The sequence below is a fragment of the Thunnus maccoyii genome, chromosome 3 (assembly GCF_910596095.1).
Source record: "Thunnus maccoyii chromosome 3, fThuMac1.1, whole genome shotgun sequence".
Lineage (NCBI taxonomy): Eukaryota > Metazoa > Chordata > Actinopteri > Scombriformes > Scombridae > Thunnus > Thunnus maccoyii.
In genome coordinates, this window is record NC_056535.1 from 36,669,343 (window position 1) to 36,696,291 (window position 26,949).

At 39.5% G+C, this 26,949-nt stretch overlaps 3 protein-coding genes across 5 annotated transcripts in view; all 3 read right to left on the reverse strand.

The window, feature by feature from the left end:
- Positions 1-1,021: 1,021 nt before the first annotated feature.
- Positions 1,022-12,035, reverse strand: LOC121894238 (zinc-binding protein A33-like). 2 transcript variants are annotated; one of them, XM_042406690.1, is made up of 3 exons: positions 11,905-12,035; positions 10,367-11,795; positions 1,022-1,142 (listed from the first exon to the last, which is right to left on the reverse strand). In XM_042406690.1, exon 2 carries the CDS (start codon positions 11,776-11,778, stop codon positions 10,387-10,389), a length of 1,392 nt encoding a protein of 463 aa, XP_042262624.1. In that variant the 5' UTR covers positions 11,779-11,795; positions 11,905-12,035; the 3' UTR covers positions 1,022-1,142; positions 10,367-10,386. The 2 variants fall into 2 exon arrangements, with proteins under 2 accessions (XP_042262624.1, XP_042262623.1); XM_042406689.1 differs by lacking the exon at positions 1,022-1,142 and having other exon boundaries at positions 10,256-11,795.
- On the reverse strand, positions 1,135-2,845 carry LOC121894237 (nuclear factor 7, ovary-like). Its single transcript, XM_042406688.1, has 2 exons — positions 2,669-2,845; positions 1,135-2,559 (listed from the first exon to the last, which is right to left on the reverse strand). Exon 2 carries the CDS (start codon positions 2,540-2,542, stop codon positions 1,145-1,147), a length of 1,398 nt encoding a protein of 465 aa, XP_042262622.1. The 5' UTR covers positions 2,543-2,559; positions 2,669-2,845; the 3' UTR covers positions 1,135-1,144.
- A 10,721-nt stretch (positions 12,036-22,756) lies between the features above and the next one.
- LOC121894637 (nuclear factor 7, ovary-like) overlaps positions 22,757-26,949 on the reverse strand; it is a 43,121-nt gene continuing 38,928 nt past the window's right edge. Inside the window, exons 1-2 of one of the 2 annotated variants that reach the window (XM_042407357.1) lie at positions 24,433-24,589; positions 22,757-24,323 (exon numbers count right to left, since the gene is read on the reverse strand). In XM_042407357.1, the coding sequence (XP_042263291.1) occupies positions 22,909-24,306 (1,398 nt within the window). In that variant the 5' untranslated portion in view covers positions 24,307-24,323; positions 24,433-24,589 and the 3' untranslated portion in view covers positions 22,757-22,908. Of the gene's footprint in view, positions 24,324-24,432; positions 24,590-26,949 lie in introns of those variants that run through there. The other variant, XM_042407358.1, reaches the window with a different exon arrangement.

Below are 26,949 nucleotides of genomic sequence, written 5' to 3' on the forward strand. Positions count from 1 at the left end.
TTTAAATTTTATTAAGGTGCAAAGTTATGCATAATTAATGATGTGGCTGCTTTGAGTGACAGGTCACTAGCAGCTAGGTGGCTTGTTTCAGCAACCAGGCTTCAGCTCCGCCTCTTTGCCCATTTTGGATTAGCTGGGAGTTGGGCAGAGTCAGGCGCTGTGAAGATGGCGACAGCTGGAGCCGCCCACTTTGAGCTTCAAAACCACTCTTCAGAAACCAGTGAGTCACGTCACCGTGGCTACGTCCATAATTTTTATATTCTATGGTTAAAACTCAAACACAAAATGATAATGTGAGGAAACAGGACGGGGAATGGGAAGGATGTGGTGATGCAGTGCTCAGTGTCACAACAATACAAATGACAAACAAATTTCCAGTGAGGCTGGAAATGGACTGAACCACTGAAGGTCTATGGAGAGAAATTGGTCCCAATAATGGTGACAAATGTGCATCACATGATCTACAAATAAAAAACACGATTTATAAATGTGTATAATGGTGTTTACGAATATATTGTCCAATCCACAAACAAATACCAAACAATCTGAACAAATGCCAAACAATTACAATTAAATACCTCACAACGTGGCTTAATATCAGTATTTTACATATACAGTATATATTCAACTTCAAGTTCATAAATCTGATAAAAAAGATTTGCTTTTCAAAAGCTTCCTGCGCATATAAACATCTAAAAATATGTAATTGTGAAGTTCTTTCGCATTAAGTTGTACAGATGAGACCTGCTGTATTTCTGACCTGGAACAGAGATGGATAAGCCAGAGCTGGAACTGAATATATTTAGTTACAATTATATGAAGATGATGTTTTTCACTGTGTGAACCTGTAAACTGTTTTTCAAACCTACAGTGTCGACATCAGGAAACATTAACAATAATTTAAAATGATACAGTATCAATAAGAAAACTAAAAGCTGAAGAAACCAAATATAAAGATCAGAAAATAAGTCAAATCATTTTATATTTGACTAAAACAAGTAAAGCAACATGAACATATTTTGGAATAATGAGACAGCAGCAGGACAGAAGCTTCAGAGGTTAAATTCAGCCATTTTTCCCTTTAAGAAATAAATGACAGTAATTATAAGAACCATCATCATCATCATCATCATCATCATCGTCTCTAACTGCTCTGTTCCACTGTCACAGAGACCTTCAGTGGGGAATTCTTCAGTGGGAGTTTATCACCAGTGCAAATGTATGGAAACAGTGTGTCAGTGAAAGTGTGTGTGACGGTGTGTATGTGTGTGTTAGTATCAAGATCAGAGAACGACAGATTTCCTCTGTTCCAGTCCAGATTCACTCTGATCCTCTGGAGCTTCTTCTTCACTGGGAGAACAGTGGAGGGAGCTGATGGTGACCATGCTAAGTATTTACCTCCATAGAACTCTATTCTCCATAATCCAGACTGTATGATTCCCTTCCTCTGGACAGACTCTGATAACACACCCAGTGACCAGTTTGTATTGTCTCCAACCTCGACATCCCAGCTGTGAGTCCCTGAGTTAAAGCCCTCAGAGCCCAGGACAGAGAAGAAGAATGAGTTAAACCTCTCTGGATTATCAGGAAGCTGCTGTTTCTCTCCATATCTCAAAATGGTCAGACCATCAGACAGGATGAGTTCTGGATCAGCAGTGTTTGGATCCAGAATGACAGGAGTGTAGGAGACCATCTCCTTCATGTTGTTCCAGATGTTGAAGGTCAGGTTGCCCAGGTGTTTGGCCTGGTCTATCAGAGCTCCTGAGAGCAGCTGTGGATCATCCAGCAGGGGGCAGCGCTGGACTCTTTCCACTGCAGCCTTGTAGTTGTGCAGGAATGAGACGTCTTCAGCTCTCAGCTCCTCCTCTGTGGCTCTGACTGTGTGTGAAAGAGCTGCTATCTCTCTGCTCAGAGCCTCCATCTTCTCCTTCATCATCTGACTCTTCTGCTCCTCTTCCTCCCTCAGAGCAGCCATCCTGGCCTCCTCTTCCTCTTCTAGAAACTGGTGAAGCTTCTTAAACTGCTCCTTAATCTGCCTCTCTGTGTGTCGGGCCTGGACCTTAATGTGTTCCGCTGTTTGATCAAACTCCACTTTAACTTCTTCACAAACCTTTAACTTCTTCTTTAAAGGCTCCAGAGTTTCCTCAAGTTCCTTCTTGTGTTGTCGTGCAGCTTCATCGACGGGTCTGAATCTGTGGTTGGTGTGTTTTTCTGAATCTCTGCAGATGTGACACACTGGCTGCTGATGGTCCAGACAGAAGAGTTTGAGTTTCTCAGAGTGCAGACTGCAGAGAGCCTCTGAAGCTCTCTGATCTCTGTCCTGTAAGAAGGACTCACACAGGTTCTTTAACACCAGGTTACAAGGTGGTTGTTCCCTTGAAGATCTTCTCTTACAAACTGGACACTCACGTGTTTGTTTCTGTCTCCACCAGCTCTTCAGACAGTCTTTACAGAAGCTGTGGCTACATGACAGAACAACAGGATCTCTAAAGACGTCCTGACAGACCGGACAGCGGAGATCCTCCTCTGATCTGGAAGCCATTTTGTCTCCGAGTGAAGCTGAAAACACAGCAGACAGAAAGTACAGTCAGTCATGGCTCCCCTCCCTCCTCTACTAACCTCACTGACATTTACTTTCACTTTGACTCCAGTTTTTAGTCAAACTCACATTCAGTGTGTGGAGAGTCAGCAGGTTGAAGCAGCAGAGTTCTAGTTTTCACTTTTCTCTCCTGTAGCTGTTCTCACTCAGAGGAAGCTGTTAGTTTGGTCTGAAGGTGAATCTGATCGTCTGTTTTTCAGTCTGTGTGTCTCTTTAGAGACGAAGAGTAAACTGTTTCCTGCTTTGTCTCAGGTGAGTCAGCTGAGGGGCGGAGCTTTGTCAGACCTCTTCTGATAAATGCTGTTGCTTCACATGTAGCACAGGGTGTGTTTCATTCCAGTGTTCAAAAAAACACAATCACAGACTAACAGGTTTTACCTGATTTTATCTGTACAGTACAGAACATCTTGACCTTTATGAAGCTCATAAATAAACTGTCATTCAGAGGGGAAGTTCTGTTGTAACGGAGCATTTATTGTGAAAACATTACAGGACCTTGGGATACACAAAGGAGGGAATATTATTCTGGTTGATCTAGTTAAGATTTGGTGTTTACTGACACACTCAGCAAGTCTTGCACCATCGGATCATCGCTGCTTTTGCTGCCTCAGCTTGTGACGGTTGGACTTGTTGTGTTTTCAGGGTGCCAGATCTCTCTCCTGGCATGTTGTCACTAGTCAGGTTTTTGTACTCAGTCAATAGTTTAGTCAGTCTTCACAAAGGATGCAGGCTGAAGCAACAATACTTAACATATTCCCTTCACACTGAATAAAAATAAACTGTACAAGCCCAAACATGGACAACAAACAAAAAATATTAAGGCAAGAATATTCATATATTCAAGCACGTTTTTATAATCCCCAAAATCCCACAGTCTCTGAAGAACACTCCACAACAAAACAAAATACTCCAACTAAAAACTCCAGTACAGGTTTCAACTTTCAAATATAATTCAGTTTTTCCAACTAAAATAACATTAAGTTCAGTTTGTTTTCAGTTCAAATCATAACCAAAAAAGGCCTTTAATAAAATAAGATTATTTTACTCACAGAAGTCAGTCATTCTGAAGGTGAATCTGAGTCTGATTGTCTCTTTCCAGACTGTGTGTCTCTTTAGAGACGAAGAATAACAAACTGTTTCCTGGTTTGTCTCAGGTGAGAGGTAGACCTTTGTCACGCCTCTTCCAATAAATGCTGTCACAGTAATGTAAAATAACAGTAATGTGTAATACAATTGCAATAGTGATGCGTAAATTAGACGAAGTTTTAAAAAAATTAAATGAAAACAAAAAAGGAGGAGCAGGAAAAAAACCTACATGGTACCAAAAAACCCCAAATATATATATTTATATTTGGGGTCAACAGCAGTTTAGTGAATAACATGAGCAGAAAGTATTGTACTATATTATAGACGCCTCTCTTTAGTGTTCAAAGCTTTACTATTAACTGACCACTGGGTGGCACTGTTGGTACGTGTAATGTGTGGTCATTTAAACATGAGTATCTTAGCTATAATTTATCACAGAAAATTCAGAGTTTAACAATTTTGACCAGCATTACTTTGTGACCAATAATATATAGTTTACAAGATGGTTATATCCTCAATATTTATTCAAACTTTGGCTTAAGAATCACAGAAACTCAAGCAAAGCCTGCCATTAATTTACCACTGGCATCTGGCAAATGTTCTTATCTGGAGTAACACCAGAGTGAAACACAAAAGGGGAAGAATAAGTGTGTGTGTGTGTGTGTGTGTGTGTGTGTGTGTGTGTGTGTGTGTGTGTGTGTGTGTGTAGATAATAGATAGGAATGTCCCAGCTCATCAAAACAAACTGATGAGGTTAAATTGTAAATAAAGGAAAAGTCCTTTAATCCAGTGTTTTCTGAGATTTAAGCTCTTTTAGTCTGTGTTATCATTGTGTCACCACTGGGGGGCTCTCTGGAGTTAGAATGGGAGGAGACTGTCCTGAGTCTCGACCCCTTTCTCAAACTACATCCTCCAAATGAACGCTGAACCGTCTATGCACAGTTTCTGGTTTAATCAATAGAGGCTGCAAGGTAGCGATGCAAATCCACTTCACAAATAGCTGTAATCTTCCTCTATAACCGCTGCATATGAGATAGTATTGGATGAGTTTGTTCATCTGCTGTCAGCTTAGCTGTAATAAAGTGAAGAGGGTGTTTAGGTCTGCATAAAGAACTCTCAGTGGCATACCAGGGAGGTGCATGTTTAATACGTAGGGACCAGTGGGCCATGAGACGGAGGCCAAAGGCGTAATGATAGTACAAGGTTTGAGATACCAATCCCTCCTTCATCCACTGGTCTCTGTAATTTGCCATTTCAGAGAAATGTGTTGCACAGTCTGTCAAATTGTTTAAAATACTTGAGGGGAAGTTCAGCAGCTGGTGCCTGTAAAAGATAGTTGAATTTTGGTGTACAGTTCATTTCAAGCACATTTGCCCTGCCTCACAGGGAGAGGAAAAGAAGGGACCGTCGCTCTGTGTCAGCCTTGAATTTGGCCAAGAATTCAGATCCTTTACTGCAGTAAAAGTACCAATACAGCTATTTAAAAATATTCCATTTCAAGTAAAAGTCCTGCATGAAAAATCCTACTATAGTAAAAGTACAGCTTAATACGAGCTTAATACTTATTATCAGACGTAGTTAAGGTATTGCTGTCATGGTTCTGTCAGTCTGTTTTTACATTCCTTTGTTGCCGTTGTCACACCAGATGCTCTCAGACTTTTCTCCCTGTTTTGTGAAGACTGGACTGAGTGGTAGAAGTGTTACTTGTGTACTTAAATTATTGTCATGTGTATTTTGTTAAGCTATGCCAGTCAGTGTGTGGAGTAATTTCTAATGTTGTTCTGTTATTCACTTTAAAGGTTCTGTATGTAGGAATCAGAAATTCCTTCACATTAGTGATACCTGTGGCCATCAGATAAACTGAAGTCAACATCCTGGTGCTCGCGCTGCACTTACATTTCTCATAATTACATAAATGATCTCTAACATTGTGTTTCAGCAAACCATCTCTCATTCCCAGTTAGTCAGTCGTGGTGTGTTGTGTCGTTATGCCGTCATTCTCTCTTCTTTGGAAGAGACACGTAAAATGATGCTCCAAGGGAGGACGGCCTCCCTAACCAATCAACAACCAGAATGCAATATTGACATCAACTTGGTCCAATGATAGTTTCCAGAATTCATCTTCAATTGTCTCCACTGTAAGGCAGAGTAGCAGCAGTTGATAGCTCCTTGTCTTAGCCAATGCAACAGCTGGCTTGTTGTAGCAGCCTGAAGGACTCTTTATACATCCATGGAAGGACTGTTAAGGACTGTTGTTAAGCTAACGGGAGAAATTATCTGGACTGTGCAGCGCAGCAGCAGCAGGACACTGCCAGGGAGCAGCTGGAGAGAGAAGCAACCGGAGAAACAACCAGGAGAGTTAGCTTGTTTGTCATTGTTGCTAATGATATCAGACTGGTTAAGCAGCAGCCATAAAGTTTTGTTGACTAACAAACAAGATGACTAACAGTCACAAATGGATGTTATGACAGGAATACTTCATCTCCATGATAGAAAGAAGAAGACATCAGATAACGTGAGTCAGATACAGCTTCTCTCTCTCTGTCTCTTTGGTCGCTAATTTAATCTCTGATGGTTAAATGTCTTTCTGTGTGGCTGTTGTGTGAATTTATCTCCTTAACAAGAATGCAGCAGAGATATACATATAATGTGTTGTGGTTAGTTTGCTTGTAGTTACAGTGAGCTGTCTGGACTCACTCATTCACGTGGAATTGATCCAGTTTTTAATTGAGTGGTTGTTCACTCACCTGTTGATGTTGTATGATTAGTGTGCAGGGGGTCTGGCTGCTTGCTTCTGACAGTTTCTTTAGTTTGTTTTTAAGCTGAGCCATATATTGAGTAATAAGCTTCAAGTAACTAGAATAACAAGTGTTAACTAGTGGTGTAACTGATCGTAGTTGATCCATGATCTGTACGGATCGCCACCCACCGTTCGGCAGGCATATGAACTGCGGATTAATTGTAAAAATTTAATGTATGTCTTAAGAGAAAGTAAACAAACTGCTGTAAGTACAAGTCATGGGCAGACAGCGTGTTGCTAACAGGGATTTTGAAGGGTAACGATCAAACCAGCATCTAACGGGTCCGAAGTGACATCTGTAGGTATGTTTACCTGCTGTTTGATGTACTGCAGCTGAGCAGCTAATAAGCATCTAGCTGCTAACTGATGTTAGCGGTGAATGTTTGTTTGGTGGCTCGTTCAACAAGCTGCAGGACAAGACGTGTGTTCATGTTTCTAAGTTATCATCAAGTTTTGATGATGTGGACAGAGGCTGTTTCATTCACTACCATGTTTAAAAGAGGAAGGTATCATGCCTCATATTGCAATAATTGAGCACTGAATTTTTCATATATTTTATTTTATTTTATTTAAACATTGGACATCTTAAATGTTGTTTGTCTTGAATGCTTTCATTTAAGACCATGGGCAAAAGTTCATTGGTGTTTTGTGCTGTAAGCGTGTTACAGAATAAATAGAAAACAAAGATTTATTTGTCTCCCTCCCTTTTTTTTTGCTGATCCTAAAAATGATCCGATCCGTGACTCAAATCCGTGATACGATCCGAATCGTGAGTTTTGTGATCCGTTGCACCCCTAGTGTTAACATGTCAGCTTTGTAGACTATATTTTGTATGTCATGCACATAGTTAAGAGTGTGTAAGTCATGTATTTGATACGTGCATTAATACTTTCTGATGTGAACCTACACTTTTAGATCTGTGAATGTTTTTAGTGTTCAGTCTTTCTATTATTCTGCACTGATCTGTTCCTGTATCACATTATAAGTTTTGTGGTACTTTATATATTTCTGTATACTAAGAAAATACATAGGAAACACGTGTAAATCATGTGACATCTTGTCTGTTTTTGATGAGAACATAAATCTGTTGTCACAATAGAACAATACTATAAATTTGAATTTCACTTTGTTGGTAAAATCACACATCTGAACCAGTCCATGGCTAAAATGATCTCTTCTTTGTTTAGAAACAATATGTATATGCTAAATGTCTTTAAAGAAGCAGCCTTTACACTACTCAGATTTTTGTTTCTGAAAGCAAATCGTTTTATTGGCATATAAAATTGCCCCCCCACCCCTCCGATTTCATCAGGTGGGGGACAATGATATAGTTTGATGCAGTATGTTGGTTTTCCTCCTGTCCTCCCCAATTTTTTGAGTCACCAGCCGCCACTGGTGTGGGGGTTGAATGCCGCTCATTTTTGTAGGATACAGCAGAAAGGCCTATATACATACAGTACATTATATACAAACTTTGTATGATGTTTGGTGTTATTATCATTTATTTTACAATAATTATAGGTCTTATATTTATAATTCAGTGGTGGGGATGACCTATGAGGGGAAGGGAAAAAATGGAGTGAGGGTGACAGTTTAGTGATAAAGTGCTGTAGAAAAATACCATCAAAACTAAAATTTGTAGCTCTGTACTGCAGTTTTTCCTTTATTAGGGCTCGAGCACCTAGCGGTTCATTCACACTCTCCATTCAAATATATGAGTATTTTTCTGTATCCAGCCGCAGTTACTTATTGTCTCTACACACCTGACAGTACACATGTCAATCAAACTTTCACCAGGTCATGTGGGTTAAAAGTCTTTACTTTTCTAAAAATAGACTTGATGAAAATTAGGAAATTAATTTGTTTTACACACAAAATCATCAAGAGTTTTCAATTTACTAATTGAAATTCAAGTGAATGGGCCCAAAACTTGCATGATTTTGATGACACAGGTGTGAGCAAGACAGACATGTCTCACCCTGCAGAAAATTCTCATCCTCACACCGTTGAGATTTGGTGTTTCGCCATGACAGAGGACGTTGCTATAACTTTATTGTAAATGCACCAGTCTGCACCAAACTTTACATGTTTGATAAGAGTCCCGGCCTGAACACGCCTACATGACAATATTCCATCAGTGATGCAAACTGGCTGAATAGCACCCCCTTCAAAATTTCAGCAAAGCAGCCCCAGCAGCAGGCAAAATAGTGGACAAAGGAAGTGATGTTTATCTCCTTCTTGCATTGTCTGAAAACAGCTCGGGTCTGAAGACATCTACATGCCCGTGACAGAAGCCCTTCGATTGCATCCCAGCCTGATGTGCATGGAGGTGCGATGGCCTGTTCATCGCTGCTTGCAGCTTTAATTTTATCTTATCTTTGTTGTTGTTATCAGGTGGATTTCTTTTTCAACATTATTTTACATGGGGGCTGAGGTCAGTGGTTGGTAGGTTTGAGAACAAAAGACTGTGGTGTCTGTTTTTTAACCCCAACAACACCACTAGGGGTGGCTTCTTTCTGGGGCATCCTCAGGTTGCGTCCAAAACCGATAAGACCCACGGTGATGTTAAACCGATGAGAAGACGTTCTGGATTTATTTGCTGCTGTATATGTGTGGAAATAAGATCTAAATCTAATCTGTTTTTGTTACAACCAAAAACTACCAGGGAAATCTTTCAGTTAAATCCATTTATTGTTTGGCAAAACAAGCTAGAAGTAACACAATTTAAAGGAAAAATGTGGCTGCAGGTGGAGCAAAATCAAAGAAATATTTAAAGAACCAACAGCAACTTCTATTCTCAACACAAATACCACAAATTAACTGTTTATCAGTGCTGAACAACATTAGTTCAGTTTGAAGTATTTGCTCAACATTGCCTCTTGGTCTCTGACCTGTCTGACAACTGGCAGGCTTCCCAACCACACTAATAACACCTTATATTACTCTGAATACTCAGTTCAGCTGCATAAACAACTTGATAAACAAGCAGGAACAAGTTTGAACGTATGAATTCTGTGTGGGAGTGAAACTGTTTTTGAACAGTGTTAAAACTCAAACACAAAATGATAATGTGAGGAAACAGGACGGGGAATCAGAAGGCTGCATTGATGCAGTGCTCAATGTCACAACTATAAAAAAGACAAATTTCCAGTGAGGCTGCAAATGGACTGAACCACTGAAGGGATATGGAGAGAAATTGGTCCCAATAATGGTGATAAATGTGCATCACATGATCTACAAATAAAAATGTGATTTATAAATGTGTATGATGGTGTTCACGAATATATTGTCCAATCCACAAACAAATACCAAACAATCTGAACAAATGGCAAACAATTACAATTAAATACCTCACAACTTGGCTTAATATCAGTATTTTACATATACAGTATATATTCAACTTCAAGTTCATAAATCTGATAAAAAAATTGCTTTTGAAAAGCTTCCTGTGCATATAAACATCTAAAAATATGTCATTGTGAAGTTCTTTTGCATTAAGTTGTACAGATGAGACCTGCTGTATTTCTGACCTGGAATAGAGATGGATAAGCCAGAGCTGGAACTGAATATATTTAGTTACAATTATATGAAGATGATGTTTTTCACTGTGTGAACCTTTAAACATTTTTCAAACCTACAGTGTCGACATCAGGAAACATTAACAATAATTTAAAATGATACAGTATCAATAAGAAAACTAAAAGCTGAAGAAACCAAATATAAAGATCAGAAAATAAGTCAAATCATTTTATATTTGACAAAAACAACTAAAACAACATGAACATATTTTGGAATAATGAGACAGCAGCAGGACAGAAGCTTCAGAGGTTAAATTCAGCCACTTTTCCCTTTAAGAAATAAATGACAGTAATTATAAGAACCATCATCATCATCATCGTCTCTAACTGCTCTGTTCCACTGTCACAGAGACCTTCAGTGGGGAAATCTTCAGTGGGAGTTCATCCACAGTGTTAATATATGGAAACAATGTGTCAGTGAAAGTGTGTGTGAAGGTGTGTATGTGTGTGTTAGTATCAGGATCAGAGAACGACAGATTTCCTCTGTTCCAGTCCAGATTCACTCTGATCCTCTGGAGCTTCTTCTTCACTGGGAGAACAGTGAGGGGAGCTGATGGTGACAATGCTGAGTATTTACCTACATAGAACCATATTCTCCATAATCCAGACTGTATGTCTCCCTTCCTCTGGACAGACTCTGATAACACACCCAGTGACCAGCCTGTATTGTCTCCAACCTCGACATCCCAGCTGTGAGTCCCTGAGTTAAAGCCCTCAGAGCCCAGAACAGAGGAGGAGTCAAACCTCTCTGGATTATCAGGAAGCTGCTGTTTCTCTCCATATCTCACACTGGTCAGATCTTCAGACAGGATGAGTTTTGGATAAGCGGTGTTTGGATCCAGAATGACAGGAGTGTAGGAGACCATCTCCTTCATGTTGTTCCAGATGTTGAAGGTCAGGTTGCCCAGGTGTTTGGTCTGGTCTATCAGAGCTCCTGAGGGCAGCTGTGGATCATCCAGCAGGGGGCAGCGCTGGACTCTTTCCACTGCAGCCTTGTAGTTGTGAAGGAATGAGACGTCTTCAGCTCTCAGCTCCTCCTCTGTGGCTCTGACTGTGTGTGAAAGAGCTGCTATCTCTCTGCTCAGAGCCTCCATCTTCTCCTTCATCATCTGACTCTTCTGCTCCTCTTCCTTCCTCAGAGCAGCCATCCTGGCCTCCTCTTCCTCTTCTAGAAACTGGTGAAGCTTCTTAAACTGCTCCTTAATCTGCCTCTCTGTGTGTCCGGCCCGGACCTTAATGTGTTCTGCTGTTTGATCAAACTTCACTTTAACTTCTTCAAAAACCTTTAACTTCTTCTTTAAGGGCTTCAGAGTTTCCTCAAGTTTCTTCTTGTGTTGTCGTGCAGCTTCATCGACGGGTCTGAATCTGTGGTTGGTGTGTTTTTCTGAATCTCTGCAGACGACACACACTGGCTGCTGATGGTCCAGACAGAAGAGTTTGAGTTTCTCAGAGTGCAGACTGCAGAGAGCCTCTGAAGCTCTCTGATCTCTGTCCTGTAAGAAGGACTCACACAGGTTCTTTAACACCAGGTTACAAGGTGGTTGTTGCCTTGAAGATCTTCTCTTACAAACTGGACACTCACATGTTAGTTTCTCTCTCCACCAGCTCTTCAGACAGTCTTTACAGAAGCTGTGGCTACATGACAGAACAACAGGATCTCTAAAGACGTCCTGACAGACCGGACAGCAGAGATCCTCCTCTGATCTGGAAGCCATTTTGTCTCCGAGTGAAGCTGAAAACACAGCAGACAGAAAGTACAGTCAGTCATGGCTCCCCTCCCTCCTCTACTAACCTCACTGACATTTACTTTCACTTTGACTCCAGTTTTTAGTCAAACTCACATTCAGTGTGTGGAGAGTCAGCAGGTTGAAGCAGCAGAGTTCTAGTTTTCACTTTTCTCTCCTGTAGCTGTTCTCACTCAGAGGAAGCTGTTAGTTTGGTCTGAAGGTGAATCTGATCGTCTGTTTTTCAGTCTGTGTATCTCTTCAGAGACGAAGAATAAACTGTTTCCTGCTTTGTCTCAGGTGAGTCAGCTGAGGGGCGGAGCTTTGTCAGACCTCTTCTTATAAATGCTGTTGCTTCACATGTAGCACAGGGTGTGTTTCATTCCAGTATTTAAAAAAAACACGATCACAGACTAACAGGTTTTACCTGATTTTATCTGTACAATACAGAACATCTTGACCTTTATGAAGCTTATAAATAAACTGTCATTCACAGGGGAAGTTCTGTTGTGACAAAGCATTTATTGTGAAAGCTTTACAGGAGCTTTGGATACACAAAGGAGGGAATATTATTCTGGTTGATCTAGTTAAGATTTGGCAGAGTGTTTACTGACACACCCAGCAAGTCTTGCACCATCGGATCATCGCTGCTTTTGCTGCCTCAGCTTGTGACGGTTGGACTGGTTGTGTTTTCAGGGTGCCAGATCTCTCTCCTGCCATGTTGTCAGTAGTCAGGTTTTTGTACTCAGTCAATAGTTTAGTCAGTCTTCACAAAGGATGCAGGCTGAAGCAACAATACTTAACATATTCCCTTCACACTGAATAAAAATAAACTGTACAAACCCAAACATGGACAACAAACACAAAATATTAAGGCAAGAATATTCATATATTCCAGCACGTTTTTATAATCCCCAAAATCCCACAGTCTCTGAAGAATACTCCACAAAAAATCAAAATACTCCAACTAAAAACTCCAGTACAGGTTTCCCCTTTCAAATATAATTCAGTTCAGTTCAGTTTTTCCAACTAAAATAACATTAAGTTCAGTTTGTTTTCAGTTCAAATCATAACCAAAAAAGGCTTTTAATAAAATAAGATCATTTTACTCACAGAAGTCAGTCATTCTGAAGGTGAATCTGATTCTGATCGTCTCTTTTCCAGACTGTGTGTCTCTTTAGAGACGAAGAATAACAAACTGTTTCCTTGTCTCAGGTGAGGGGCGGACCTTTGTCACGCCTCTTCCAGTAAATGCTGTCACTCTACCAACACCTCTAAAGATTCATGACTGACAGGTTTTATCTAATTTTGTTTCTTTTTTTTATGATTTTAAGTTTTATTGGCAATATCTAAAAAAACACACACAACAAGAAATAACAATACAATACAATGACAACCACCCCTGTAGTAACATAGAAAAATAACAGTAATGTGTATTACAGTTGCAACGGTGATGCGTAAATTAGACAGAAGTTTAAAAAATTAAATGAAAACAAAAAAGGAGGAGCAGGAAAAAAACCTAGATGGTACCAAAAAACCCCAAATATTTATATATTTACACACATACTGTATATGTGACTCAGGCTGTCATCAATGGTGGAGTGTCACAAGATACATCAAGTAAAGTGATCCAAAGTAAATACAGGTGTAAGTTGGTTACAGGTCAGGAAGCTAGGCTAGGCCACAAACTCAATCAGGGTCCTTATATGGGATCCACACTTCTCCCATTTTAAAAGATAGCAGTCTACCTTATTCATGAGTCCGAAAGGATAGACTTTCTATTGCTGCCACCTTGCCGAACTGACTAAACCAGACATTCACAGATGGAGCTGACGGGGATCTCCACTCACACAGCCCATCATGAACCCACTCTGCATCTGATTGTGATAAATCCCTAGAGAGAGAAGGGTCACCCAGAACACCAAGAGCAGGGGAGACGGGGATTTACTACGACTCTACTGGCTGCAAAAAGAAGTCCAATTGTATTGAAGTCTATGAGAAAATGACCCTACTTCTCTCTTGATTTATTAACTCAGTGAACTGTTTCCTGATGAGTTTATGATCTCAAGTTTCAAGTCTTCTTCAACACAGCATGATGTTCATTTTGTAAATTACGGTCCCATTTAGAGTAAAATAGAAGATAAAGCAGCGTATGCTTTTGGGCGTGGCTACGTTGTGATTGACAAGTCGCTACCATGGCGACGATGTTGATTATGTAATGTAACCATCGTGTATAGGTGTAGCTGCTGCTATTTCATAGTGTTTTCAGTTCAAGTTAATTGTAACATTGTGATCACCTAAAAAAAGTCTTGTTCAGAATTTGGTTTTAATAAAAGACCCATCAATGAGTCGGATGATCAGATTTTCCAGTGTGTACATTTTGTTTTAACAGTTTTACACTAACGAAAATTGGCATTAGCATTATCACTGTTAGATAGATAGGTTGTAAATGCACCATGCTAACAGAGTTAGCAGCTAGCACTATGGTCAGCTACAACCCCTCGTCCAAATATGGTCACTTCTGGCTCCAAAAATCAAACATGGCGACGGCCAAATCAAAGATGGCGATGGTCAAATTGCTACACTCGAGGCTTCAAAACAGAAGTTCACACACCAACAGGTGACGTCACGGTGACTACGTCCATATTTTTTACAGTCTGTGAGGCCGACACGTTATTTTATCCTGGCCTTCAGTAGGGGCGTGTTTTTCAGTGAGATTATGTTTAAATCAAAGTTTCTACTTTTCACTGTGGTCATTCACATTTAAACATGAATTGCATAGTTTAATATATCACTCAAATATTCAGAGACACACACATCTATAACGTAATCACTATATGATTTGACGAACTGGATTAACTTACATATTAAAATTAAAATGCAGTCTTGACTATCTGTTGACTATACTTCTATTAAAATGATCTCATACAAAAAGGTTAAACAGCGATCAGTTCAGTCAATGAAAAAATACTGTAGTTATTTAACAAACCTACTTTTAATGTTAACTAAATCTTATTTTATAACTACTAATGTTAATTCTTCACTTATCAAAGTAATCCTTCATACACACATCAAATTTCTACAATCATATAGAGTTCAACAGCAATTTAGTGAATAACATGAGCAGAAAGTATTGTACTATATTATAGACGCCTCTCTTCAGTGTTCAAAGCTTTACTATTAACTGACCACTGGGTGGCACTGTTGGTACGTGTAATGTGTGGTCATTTAAACATGAGTATCTTAGCTATAATTTATCACAGAAAATTCAGAGTTAGACCGTTTTGACCAGCATTACCTTATGACCAATAATATATAGTTTAGAAGATGGTTATATCCTTAATGTTTATTCAAACTTTGGCTTAAGAAACACAGAAACTCAAGCAAAGCCTGCTATTAATTTACCACTGGCATCTGGCAAATGTTCTTATCTGGAGTCACACCAGAGTGAAACACAAAAGGGGAAGAATAAGTGTGTGTGTGTGTGTGTGTGTGTGTGTGTGTGTGTGTGTGTGTGTGTGTGTGGTTAGAGGGAGAATTTGGAATAGATAGGAATGTCCCAGCTCATCAAAACAAACTGATGAGGTTAAATTGTAAACAAGGAAAAGTCCTTTAATCCAGTGTTTTCTGAGACTTAAGCTCTTTTAGTCTGTGTCATCATTGTGTCACCACTGGGGGGCTCTCTGGAGTTAGAATGGGAGGAGACTGTCCTGAGTCTTAACCCCCTTGTCAAACCACATCCTCCAAATAAACGCTGAACCATCTATGCACAGTTTCTGGTTTAACCAATAGAGGCTGCAAGGTAGCAATGCAAATCCACTTCACAAATAGCTGTAATCTTCCTCTATAACCACTGCATATGAGATAGTATTGGATGAGTTTGTTCATCTGCTGTCAGCTTTGCTGTAATAAAGTGAAGAGGGTGTATAGGTCTGCATAAAGAACTCTCAGTGGCATACCAGGGAGGTGCATGTTTAATACGTAGGGACCAGTGGGCCATGAGCCAGAGGCCAAAGGCGTAATGATAGTACAAGGTTTGGGATACCAATCCCTCCTTCATCCACTGGTCTCTGTAATTTACCGTTTCAGAGAAATGTGTTGCACAGTCTGTCAAATTGTTTAAAATACTTGAGGGGAATTTCAGCAGCTGGTGCCTGTAAATGATAGTTGAATTTTGGTGTACAGTTCATTTCAAGCACATTTGCCTTGCCCCACAGGGAGAGGAAAAGAAGGGACCATCGCTCTGTGTCAGCCTTGAATTTGGCCAAGAATTCAGATCCTTTACTGCAGTAAAAGTACCAATACAGCTATTTAAAAATACTCCATTTCAAGTAAAAGTCCTGCATGAAAAATCCTACTATAGTAAAAGTACATATGTATTACGAGCTTAATACTTATTATCAGATGTAGTTAAAGTATTGCTGTCATGGTTCTGTCAGTCTGGTTTTTTATTCCTTTGTTGCCGTTGTCCACCAGATGCTCTCAGACTTTTCTCCCTGTTTTGTGAAGACTGGACTGAGTGGGAGAAGTGTTACTTGTGTACTTAAATTATTTTCACGTATATTTTGTTAAGCTATGCCAGTCAGTGTGTGGAGTCATTTCTAATGTTGTTCTGTTATTCACTTTAAAGGTTCTGTATGTAGGAATCCGAAATTCCTTCTCATTAGTGACACCTGTGGCCATCAGATAAACTGAAGTCAACATCCTGGTGCTCGCGCTGCAAGACCGTTGCAGGTTTTTTTCCTCACTTACATTTCTCATAATTACATAAATGATCTCTAACATTGTGTTTCAGCAAACCATCTCTCACTCCCAGTTAGTCAGTCGTGGTGTGTTGTGTCGTTATGCCGTCGTTCTCTCTTCTTTGGAAGAGACACGTAAAATGATGCTCCAAGGGAGGACGGCCTCCCTAACCAATCAACAACCAGAATGCAATATTGACATCAACTTGGTCCAATGATAGTTTCCAGAATTCATCTTCAATTGTCTCCACTGTAAGGCAGAGTAGCAGCAGTTGATAGCTCCTTGTCTTAGCCAATGCAACAGCTGGCTTGTTGTAGCAGCCTGAAGGACTCTTTATACATCCATGGAAGGACTGTTAAGGACTGTTGTTAAGCTAATGGGAGAAATTATCTGGACTGTGCAGCGCAGCAGCAGCAGGACACTGCCAGGGAGCAGCTGGAGAGAGAAGCAACCGGAGAAACAACCAGGAGAGTTAGCTTGTTTGTCATTGTTGCTAATGACATCAGACTGGTTAACCAGCAGCCATAAAGTTTTGTTAACCAACAAACAAGATGACCAACAGTCACAAATGGATGTTATGACAGGAATACTTCATCTCCATGATAGAAAGAAGAAGACATCAGATAACGTGAGTCAGATACAGCTTCTCTCTCTCTGTCTCTTTGGTCGCTAATTTCATCTCTGATGGTTAAATGTCTCTGTGTGGCTGTTGTGTGAATTTATCTCCTTAAGTACAGTGAGCTGTCTGGACTCACTCATTCATGTGGAATTGATCCAGTTTTTAATTGAGTGGTTGTTCAGTCACCTGTTGATGTTGTATGATTAGTGTGCAGGAGGTCTGGCTGCTTGCTTCTGACAGTTTCTTTAGTTCGTTTTTAAGCTGAGCCGTATATTGAGTAATAAGCTTCAAGTGACTAGAATAACAAGTGTTAACTAGTGGCGTAACTGATCGTAGTTGATCCGTGATCTGTACGGATCGCCCCCCACGGTTCGGCAGGCATATGAACTGCGGATTAATTGTAAAAATGATCCGATCCGTGACTCAAATCCGTGATGCAATCTGAACCGTGAGTTTTGTGATCCGTTGCACCCCTAGTGTTAACATGTCAACTTTGTAGACTATATTTTGTATGTCGTGCACATAGATCAGAGTGTGTAAGTCATGTATTTGATACATGCATTAATATTTTCTGATGTGAACCTACACTTTTAGATCTGTGAATGTTTCTAGTATTCAGCGCTGATCTGTTCCTGTATCACATTATAAGCTTGTGGTACTTTATATATTTCTGTATACTAAGAAAATACATAGGAATACACGTGTAAATCATGTGACATCGTGTCTGTTTTTGATGAGAACATAAATCTGTTGTCACAACAGAGCAAAAACTATACATTTGAATTTCACTTTGTTGGTAAAATCACACATCTGAACCAGTCCATGGCTAAAATGAGCTCTTCTTTGTTTAGAAACAACATGTATATGCTAAATAAAGAAGCAGCCTTTTCACCACTCAGATTTTTGTTTTTGAAAGCAAATTGTTTTATTGGCATATAAAATTGCCCCCCCCCCACCCCTCCGATTTCATCAGGTGGGGGACAATGATATAGTTTGATGCAGTATGTTGGTTTTCCTCCTGTCCTCCCCAATGTTTTGAGCCACCAGCCGCCACTGGTGTGGGGGTTGAATGCAGTTCATTTTTGTAGGATACAGCAGAAAGGCCTATATGCATACAGTACATTATATACAAACTTTGTATGACATTTGGTTGGTTATTATCATTTATTTTACAATAATTATAGGTCTTATATTTATATTCAGTAGTGGGGATGACCTATGAGGGGAAGGGAAAAAAATGGAGTGAGGGTGACAGTTTAGTGATAAAGTGCTGTAGAAAAATACCATCAAAACTAAAATTTGTAGCTCTGTACTGCAGTTTTTCCTTTATTAGGGCTCGAGCACCTAGCGGTTCACTCACACTCTCCATTCAAATATATGAGTATTTTTCTGTGTCCAGCTGCAGTTACTTATTGTCTCTACACACCTGACAGTACACATGTCAATCAAACTTTCACCAGGTCATGTGGGTTAAATGTCTTTACTTTTCTAAAAATAGACTTGATGAAAATTAGGAAATTAATTTGTTTTACACACAAAATCATCAAGTGAATGGGCCCAAAACTTGCATGATTTTAATGACACAGGTGTGAGCAAGACAGACATGTCTCACCCTGCAGAAAATTCTCATCCTCACACCGTTGAGATTTGGTGTTTCGCCATGACAGAGGAAGTTGCTATAACTTTATTGTAAATGCACCAATCTGCACCAAACTTTACATGTTTGATAAGACTCCTGGCCTGAACACGTCTACATGACAATATTCCATCAGTGATGCAAACTGGCTGAGTAGCACCCCCTTCAAAATTTCAGCAAAGCAGCCCCAGCAGCAGGCAAAATAGTGGACAAAGGAAGTGATGTTTATCTCCTTCTTGCATTGTCTGAAAACAGCTCGGGTCTGAAGACATCTATATGCCCGTGACAGAAGCCCTTCGATTGCATCCCAGCCTGATGTGCACGGAGGTGCGATGGCCTGTTCATCGCTGCTTGCAGCTTTAATTTTATCTTATCTTTGTTGTTGTTATCAGGTGGATTTCTTTTTCAACATTATTTTACATGGGGGCTGAGGTCAGTGATTGGTAGGTTTGAGAACAAAAGACTGTGGTGTCTGTTTTTTAACCCCAACAGCACCACTAGGGGTGGCTTCTTTCTGGGGCATCTTCAGGTTGCGTCCAAAACCGATAAGACCCACAGTGAGGTTAAACCCATGAGAAGACGTCTGGCATAAGTTGAAAGAGGCTTATTTCAATTAATCAAGGCCGTTGGTGAGTCTGTGTCCGTTGGGAAAAGGGAGGTTCTGTTATGCTTATGGCTTCAGAGACCTGGGTGCTGATTTATAGATTGTGAACATATGGTGAAATACTAATGTACATAAGTCTCAAATTACCACCACTGAAGTACACATTCTATATATCCTATTTTCACTTTATTTTATCTTATTTTATTATTTTTATCAAGTGGGTTTTATTTCTCATCTCATGTTACATTCATGTTTTTATGTTTATTTAATGTCTTATTTCATTTGAACCACTTTGAGCTGCATTTCCCATATGAATGGTGCTATATAAATAAAATTATTATTATTTTAATTATCCCTAGATGGGCTTTTAAAATACATAAAATACACCAAAACATCAGGTTAACTTTGGCAATCTGTTATTTTGTGTTACACACAACAAGATTTAGCTAAAAAATCTCAGATGTTTTGTTTCTTGTATAAAACAATGTGCATATGACATTCAAAAGATACACAAAGCCTCAACAGTAAAATATAATGTTGTCACGTGTATATGGAGGTCACAGGTTGGGTTGTTTGAGACTGATTTTAATATTTTCTCACACTAAATATCTTCAGAACTGATCAGTGAGCTCCTCTGTTCATTTAGTGTTTCTTAATGTCATTTCTTTACTTAATATTTTGTTAAATCATGTTGTATTTATTAGTTTTTGGGGGTTTATTTTCTTAAGTTCAAGGGAGGTCATATGTATAAACCTCTTACCCTCTTCTGTCACATCTGTTTTATTTCTATTATCTGGATTTTATGCTGCTGTATATGTGTGGAAATAACAAAATCTAAATCTAATCTGTTTTTGTTACAACCAAAAACTACCAGGGAAATCTTTCAGTTAAATCTATTTATTGTTTAGCAAAAAGAGCTAAAAGCAATACAATTTAAAGGAAAAATGTGGCTGCAGGTGGAGCCAAATCAAAGAAATATTTAAAGAATTTACAGCAACTTCTACTCTCAACACAAATACCACAAATTAACTGTTTATCAGTACTGAACAACATTAGTACAGTTTGAAGTATTTGCTCAACACACCATAAAACCGTCCTGTAGTTTGTGGTTCATTGCCTCCATTAGTGGCCGAACATACAACTGTTCTCTGACCTGTGGGACAACTGGCAGGCTTCCCAACCACACTAATAACACCTTATATTACTCTAAATACTCAGTTCAGCTGCATAAACAACTTGATAAACAAGCAGGAACAAGTTTGAATGTATGAATTCTGTGTGGGAGTGAAACCGTTTTTGATCAGTGTTAAAACTCAAACACAAAATGATAATGTGAGGAAACAGGACTGTGGATATCAATGGATATCAGGGAAGCCAGCTTGCTAAATATTTTTAAAAGAAAGCTAAAAACTCATCTCTTCACTTGAGCCTTTAACTAACTTTTCTCTCTGTCAGCACTTCTGCATGTCTTTCAAAATGTTGTATTTTACTTGATTTTATATATTTTATGTTTTAACTTTGTTTTTATTTTATTTTACTCTTAATATGAAAGTCAGTGACCACTGAGGTCAGTGGTTGGTAGGTGTGAGAGGAAAAGACTGTGGTCTGTGTTTTTTAACCCCAACAGCACCACTAAGGGTGTTTTTTTCTTTTCCGGGGGAACTTTAGGTTGCGTCCGACACAGATCAGACCCACGGTGATGTTAAACCAGTGAGAAGACGTTCTGGGATAAGTTGAAAGAGAGTTTTTTTAGTTAACCAAGACCAGTGGTGAGTCTGTGGGAAAAGGGAAGTTTTGTCACGCTTATGGCTTCAGAGAACTATGTGCTGATTTATAGATTGTGAACACATGGTGAAATACTTTGAGTTTTCGCTTATTAGGTCTCAAATAACTACCACTGAAGTATGCATTCTATGTATTCTATTTTTAGTTTATTTTATCTTATTTTTGTTGTTGTTATCGGGTGGATTTCATTTTCCACCTCATTTTACATGGGTGCTGAGGTCAGTGGTTGGTAGGTTTGAGAGGAAAAGACTGTGGTCTGTGTTTTTTAACCCCAACAGCACCACTAGGGGTGGCTTCTTTCTGGGGCATCTTCAGGTTGCGTCCAAAACAGATCAGACCCACAGTGATGTTAAACCAGTGAGAAGACGTTCTGGATTTTATGCTGCTGTATATGTGTGGAAATAAGATCTAAATCTAATCTGTTTTTGTTACAACCAAAAACTACCAGGGAAATCTTTCAGTTAAATCCATTTATTGTTTGGCAAAACAAGCTAGAAGTAACACAATTTAAAGGAAAAATGTGGCTGCAGGTGGAGCAAAATCAAAGAAATATTTAAAGAATTAACAGCAACTTCTATTCTCAACACAAATACCACAAATTAACTGTTTATCAGTACTGAACAACATTAGTTAGTTCAGTTTGAAGTATTTGCTCAACATTGCCTCTTGGTCTCTGACCTGTGGGACAACTGGCAGGCTTCCCAACCACACTAATAACACCTTATATTACTCTGAATACTCAGTTCAGCTGCATAAACAACTTGATAAACAAGCAGGAACAAGTTTGAATGTATGAATTCTGTGTGGGAGTGAAACTGTTTTTGATCAGTGTTAAAACTCAAACACAAAATGATAATGTGAGGAAACAGGACGAGGAATATATTGTCCAATCCACAAACAAATACCAAACAATCTGAACACATGCCAAACAATTACAAATAAATACATCACAATTTGACTTAATATCAATATTTTACATACACAGTATATAAACTTAGCACAAAAAAGTAAGGAAATTAGTGTTTGGTAGATTATTTCTTTGTTGTAACGATGCTTCATGGCAATAAATCTTATACCGTTGGAAAGCCTGTTTATTTCCCTTTTAAATGGTGCCACATTTGTAAGGAACGTGCATTTGTGGGATGAGCAGCAGAGCTGAGTATGAAAAATTTGCCAAATCTTCTCTGCCAATGCCAAACAGCTTATTCTGCCATTGATATACATATTCAACTTCAAGTTCATAAATCTGATAAAAAATGTTCTTTTGAAAAGATTCTTGTGCAAATAAACATCTAAAAATATGTAATTGTGAAGTTCTTTTGCATTAAGTCGTACAGATGAGACCTGCTGTATTTCTGACCTGGAACAGAGATGGATAAGCCAGAGCTGGAACTGAATATATTTAGTCAGAATTATATGAAGATGATGTTTTTCACTGTGTGAACTTGTAAACTGTTTTCAAACCTACAGTGTCGACATCAGGAAACATTAAGAACAATTTAAAATGATACAATATCAATAAGAAAACTAAAAGCTGAAGAAACCAAATATAAAGATCAGAAAATCATTTTATATTTGACTAAAACAACTAAAACAACATGAACATATTTTGGAATAATGAGACAGCAGCAGGACAGAAGCTTCAGAGGTTAAATTCAGCCACTTTTCCCTTTAAGAAATAAATGACATTAATTATAAGAACCATCATCATCATCATCATCATCATCATCGTCTCTAACTGCTCTGTTCCACTGTCACAGAGACCTTCAGTGGGGAAATCTTCAGTGGGAGTTTATTCCAAGTGCAAATGAGTGGAAACAGTGTGTCAGTGAAAGTGTGTGTGAAGGTGTGTATGTGTGTGTTAGTATCAGGATCAGAGAACGACAGATTTCCTCTGTTCCAGTCCAGATTCACTCTGATCCTCTGGAGCTTCTTCTTCACTGGGAGATCAAAGGGCTGAGCTGATGGTGAACGTGCTGAGTATTTACCTTTATAGAACCATATTTCCCATAATCCAGACTGTATGCTTCCCTTCCTCTGGACAGATTCTGGTAACACACCCAGTGACCAGTCTGTATTGTCTCCAACCTCGACATCCCAGCTGTGAGTCCCTGAGTTAAAGCCCTCAGAGCCCAGAACAGAGCAGAAGTATGAGTCAAACCTCTCTGGATTATCAGGAAGCTGCTGGTTCCCTCCTAGTCTCACACTGGTCAGATCATCAGACAGGATGAGTTCTGGATGAGCAGTGTTTGGATCCAGAATGACAGGAGTGTAGGAGACCATCTCCTTCATGTTGTTCCAGATGTTGAAGGTCAGGTTGCCCAGGTGTTTGGCCTGGTCTATCAGAGCTCCTGAGAGCAGCTGTGGATCATCCAGCAGGGGGCAGCGCTGGACTCTTTCCACTGCAGCCTTGTAGTTGTGCAGGAATGAGACGTCTTCAGCTCTCAGCTCCTCCTCTGTGGCTCTGACTGTGTGTGAAAGAGCTGCTATCTCTCTGCTCAGAGCCTCCATCTTCTCCTTCATCATCTGACTCTTCTGCTCCTCTTCCTCCCTCAGAGCAGCCATCCTGGCCTCCTCTTCCTCTTCTAGAAACTGGTGAAGCTTCTTAAACTGCTCCTTAATCTGCCTCTCTGTGTGTCGGGCCTGGACCTCAATGTGTTCTGCTGTTTGAACAAACTTCACTTTGACTTCTTCACAAACCTTTAACTTCTTCTTTAAAGGCTCCAGAGTTTCCTCAAGTTTCTTCTTGTGTTGTCGTGCAGCTTCATCGACGGGTCTGAATCTGTGGTTGGTGTGTTTTTCTGAATCTCTGCAGACGAGACACACTGGCTGCTGATGGTCCAGACAGAAGAGTTTGAGTTTCTCAGAGTGCAGACTGCAGAGAGCCTCTGAAGCTCTCTGATCTCTGTCCTGTAAGAAGGACTCACACAGGTTCTTTAACACCAGGTTACAAGGTGGTTGTTCCCTTGAAGATCTTCTCTTACAAACTGGACACTCACGTGTTAGTTTCTCTCTCCACCAGCTCTTCAGACAGTCTTTACAGAAGCTGTGGCTACATGACAGAACAACAGGATCTCTAAAGACGTCCTGACAGACCGGACAGCAGAGATCCTCCTCTGATCTGGAAGACATTTTGTCTCCGAGTGAAGCTGAAAACACAGCAGACAGAAAGTACAGTCAGTCATGGCTCCCCTCCCTCCTCTACTAACCTCACTGACATTTACTTTCACTTTGACTCCAGTTTTTAGTCAAACTCACATTCAGTGTGTGGAGAGTCAGCAGGTTGAAGCAGCAGAGTTCTAGTTTTCACTTTTCTCTCCTGTAGCTGTTCTCACTCAGAGGAAGCTGTTAGTTTGGTCTGAAGGTGAATCTGATCGTCTGTTTTTCAGTCTGTGTGTCTCTTTAGAGACGAAGAATAAACAGTTTCCTGCTTTGTCTCAGATGAGTCAGCTGAGGGGCGGAGCTTTGTCAGATCTCTTCTAATAAATGCTGTTGCTTCACATGTAAAACAGGGTGTGTTTCATTCCAAAGTTCAAAGATACACCTACCAACTCCTCTAAAGATTAATGACTAACAGGTTTTACCTGATTTTATCTGTACAGTACAGAACATCTTGACCTTTATGAAGCTTATAAATAAACTGTCATTGAGAGGGGAAGTTCTGTTGTGATGAAGCATTTATTGTGAAAGCTTTACAGGAGCTTTGGATACACAAAGGAGGGAATATTGTTCTGGTTGATCTAGTTAAGATTTGGCAAATTTCCCCCAAACCAAAAAGGACAGTACCAACACATGTAAGAAATGACGGCACGCTGATGAACTTGTTCTGGTGCTCTCTGGTGGCACCGAGAGTGTTTACTGACACACCCAGCAAGTCTTGCACCATCGGATCATCGCTGCTTTTGCTGCCTCAGCTTGTGACGGTTGGACTTGTTGTGTTTTCAGGGTGCCAGATCTCTCTCCTGCCATGTTGTCAGTAGTCAGTTTTTTGTACTCAGTCAATAGTTTAGTCAGTCTTCACAAAGGATGCAGGCTGAAGCAACAATACTTAACATATTCCCTTCACACTGAATAAAAATAAACTGTACAAACCCAAACATGGACAACAAACACAAAATATTAAGGCAAGAATATTCATATATTCAAGCACGTTTTTATAATCCCCAAAATCCCACAGTCTCTGAAGAACACTCCACAAAAAAACAAAATACTCCAACTAAAAACTCCAGTACAGGTTTCAACTTTCAAATATAATTCAGTTTTTCCAACTAAAATAACGTTAAGTTCAGTTTGTTTTCAGTTCAAATCATAACCAAAAAAGGCTTTTAATAAAATAAGATCATTTTACTCACAGAAGTCAGTCATTCTGAAGGTGAATCTGATTCTGATTGTCTCTTTTCCAGACTATGTGTCTCTTTAGAGACGAAGAATAACAAACTGTTTCCTGGTTTGTCTCAGGTGAGGGGCGGACCTTTGTCACGCCTCTTCCAATAAATGCTGTCACTCTACCAACACCTCTAAAGATTCATGACCGACAGGTTTTATCTAATTTTTGTGTTTCTTTTTTTTATGATGTTAAATTTTATTGGCAATATCTAAAAAAAACAGACACCACAAGAAATAACAATACAATACAATGACAAGCACCCCTGTAGTAACATAGAAAAATAACAGTAATGTGTAATACAATTGCAACAGTGATGCGTAAATTAGACAAAGTTTAATTAGAAGAAAATTAAATAAAAACAAAAAGGGGGGAGCAGGAAAAAAACCTACATGGTACCAAAAAAACCCAAATATTTATATATTTACACACATACTGTATATGTGACTCAGGCTGTCATCAATGGTGGAGGGTCGCAAGATACACCAAGTAAAGTGATCCAAAGTAAATACAGGTGTAAGTTGGTTACAGGTCAGGAAGCTAGGCTAGGCCACAAACTCAATCAGGGTCCTTATATGGGATCCATACTTCTCCCATTTTAAAAGATAGCAGTCTACCTTATTCATGAGTCCTAAAGGATAGACTTTCTATTGCTGCCACCTTGCTGAGCTGATTAAACCAGACATTCACAGATGGAGCTGATGGGGATCTCCACTCACACAGCCCATCAGGAACCCACTCTGCATCTGATTGTGATAAATCCCTCGAAAGAGAAGGGTCACCCAGAACACCAAGAGCAGGGGAGACGGGGATTTTATGTCTGAGAATTATATCATCATAAAGTCCCCTCCAAAAGTCATGTATGTTAGGACAGTAACATAGCATGAGCATCAGATGACGATATGAAGTTTGGATGGAGTCCAGTAAACTCTGTTCAAGATCTTAAATTGAAAGTCTAGTTTTAAGTTCTCTGGACATTTTCCTAAAATTCCTTAGAAAAAGGCTCCATGCCTCATCTGTGAAGCCTCCTGCACCACCTCATGGCAAAGGCTGATTTATATGAGCAGTTCAAAAGCATTGAGTAATAGCGAGAAGCTTCATGCTCTTTACCAAAGAACTCTAGTGTAGGAACATCCACATTTATTGACATGAACTTCGTTATAAGGGAACAACCCTTCCTGTAGTTTTCAACCGTGCCGGGAGGAGACACAGAAACACTTTTTATCAATCTCACAGTGTTACGATACAGATCTTCATTCTCTGCTTTAAATTGAAGCCACAGATGACGACATGCTCATAAATGCATATTTATTTAATTAACTGGTTCACAGGTGAATAAATGAGGTATCAATGAGAACAGAAGTCATGAATGAATAATCAACCAGAATGAG

Coding starts and splice junctions, on each gene's coding strand:
- LOC121894237 (XM_042406688.1), bottom strand. CDS start 2,542: ATGGCTTCCAGATCAGAGGAGGATCTCCGCTGTCCGGTCTGTCAGGAC.
- LOC121894238 (XM_042406690.1), bottom strand. CDS start 11,778: ATGGCTTCCAGATCAGAGGAGGATCTCTGCTGTCCGGTCTGTCAGGAC.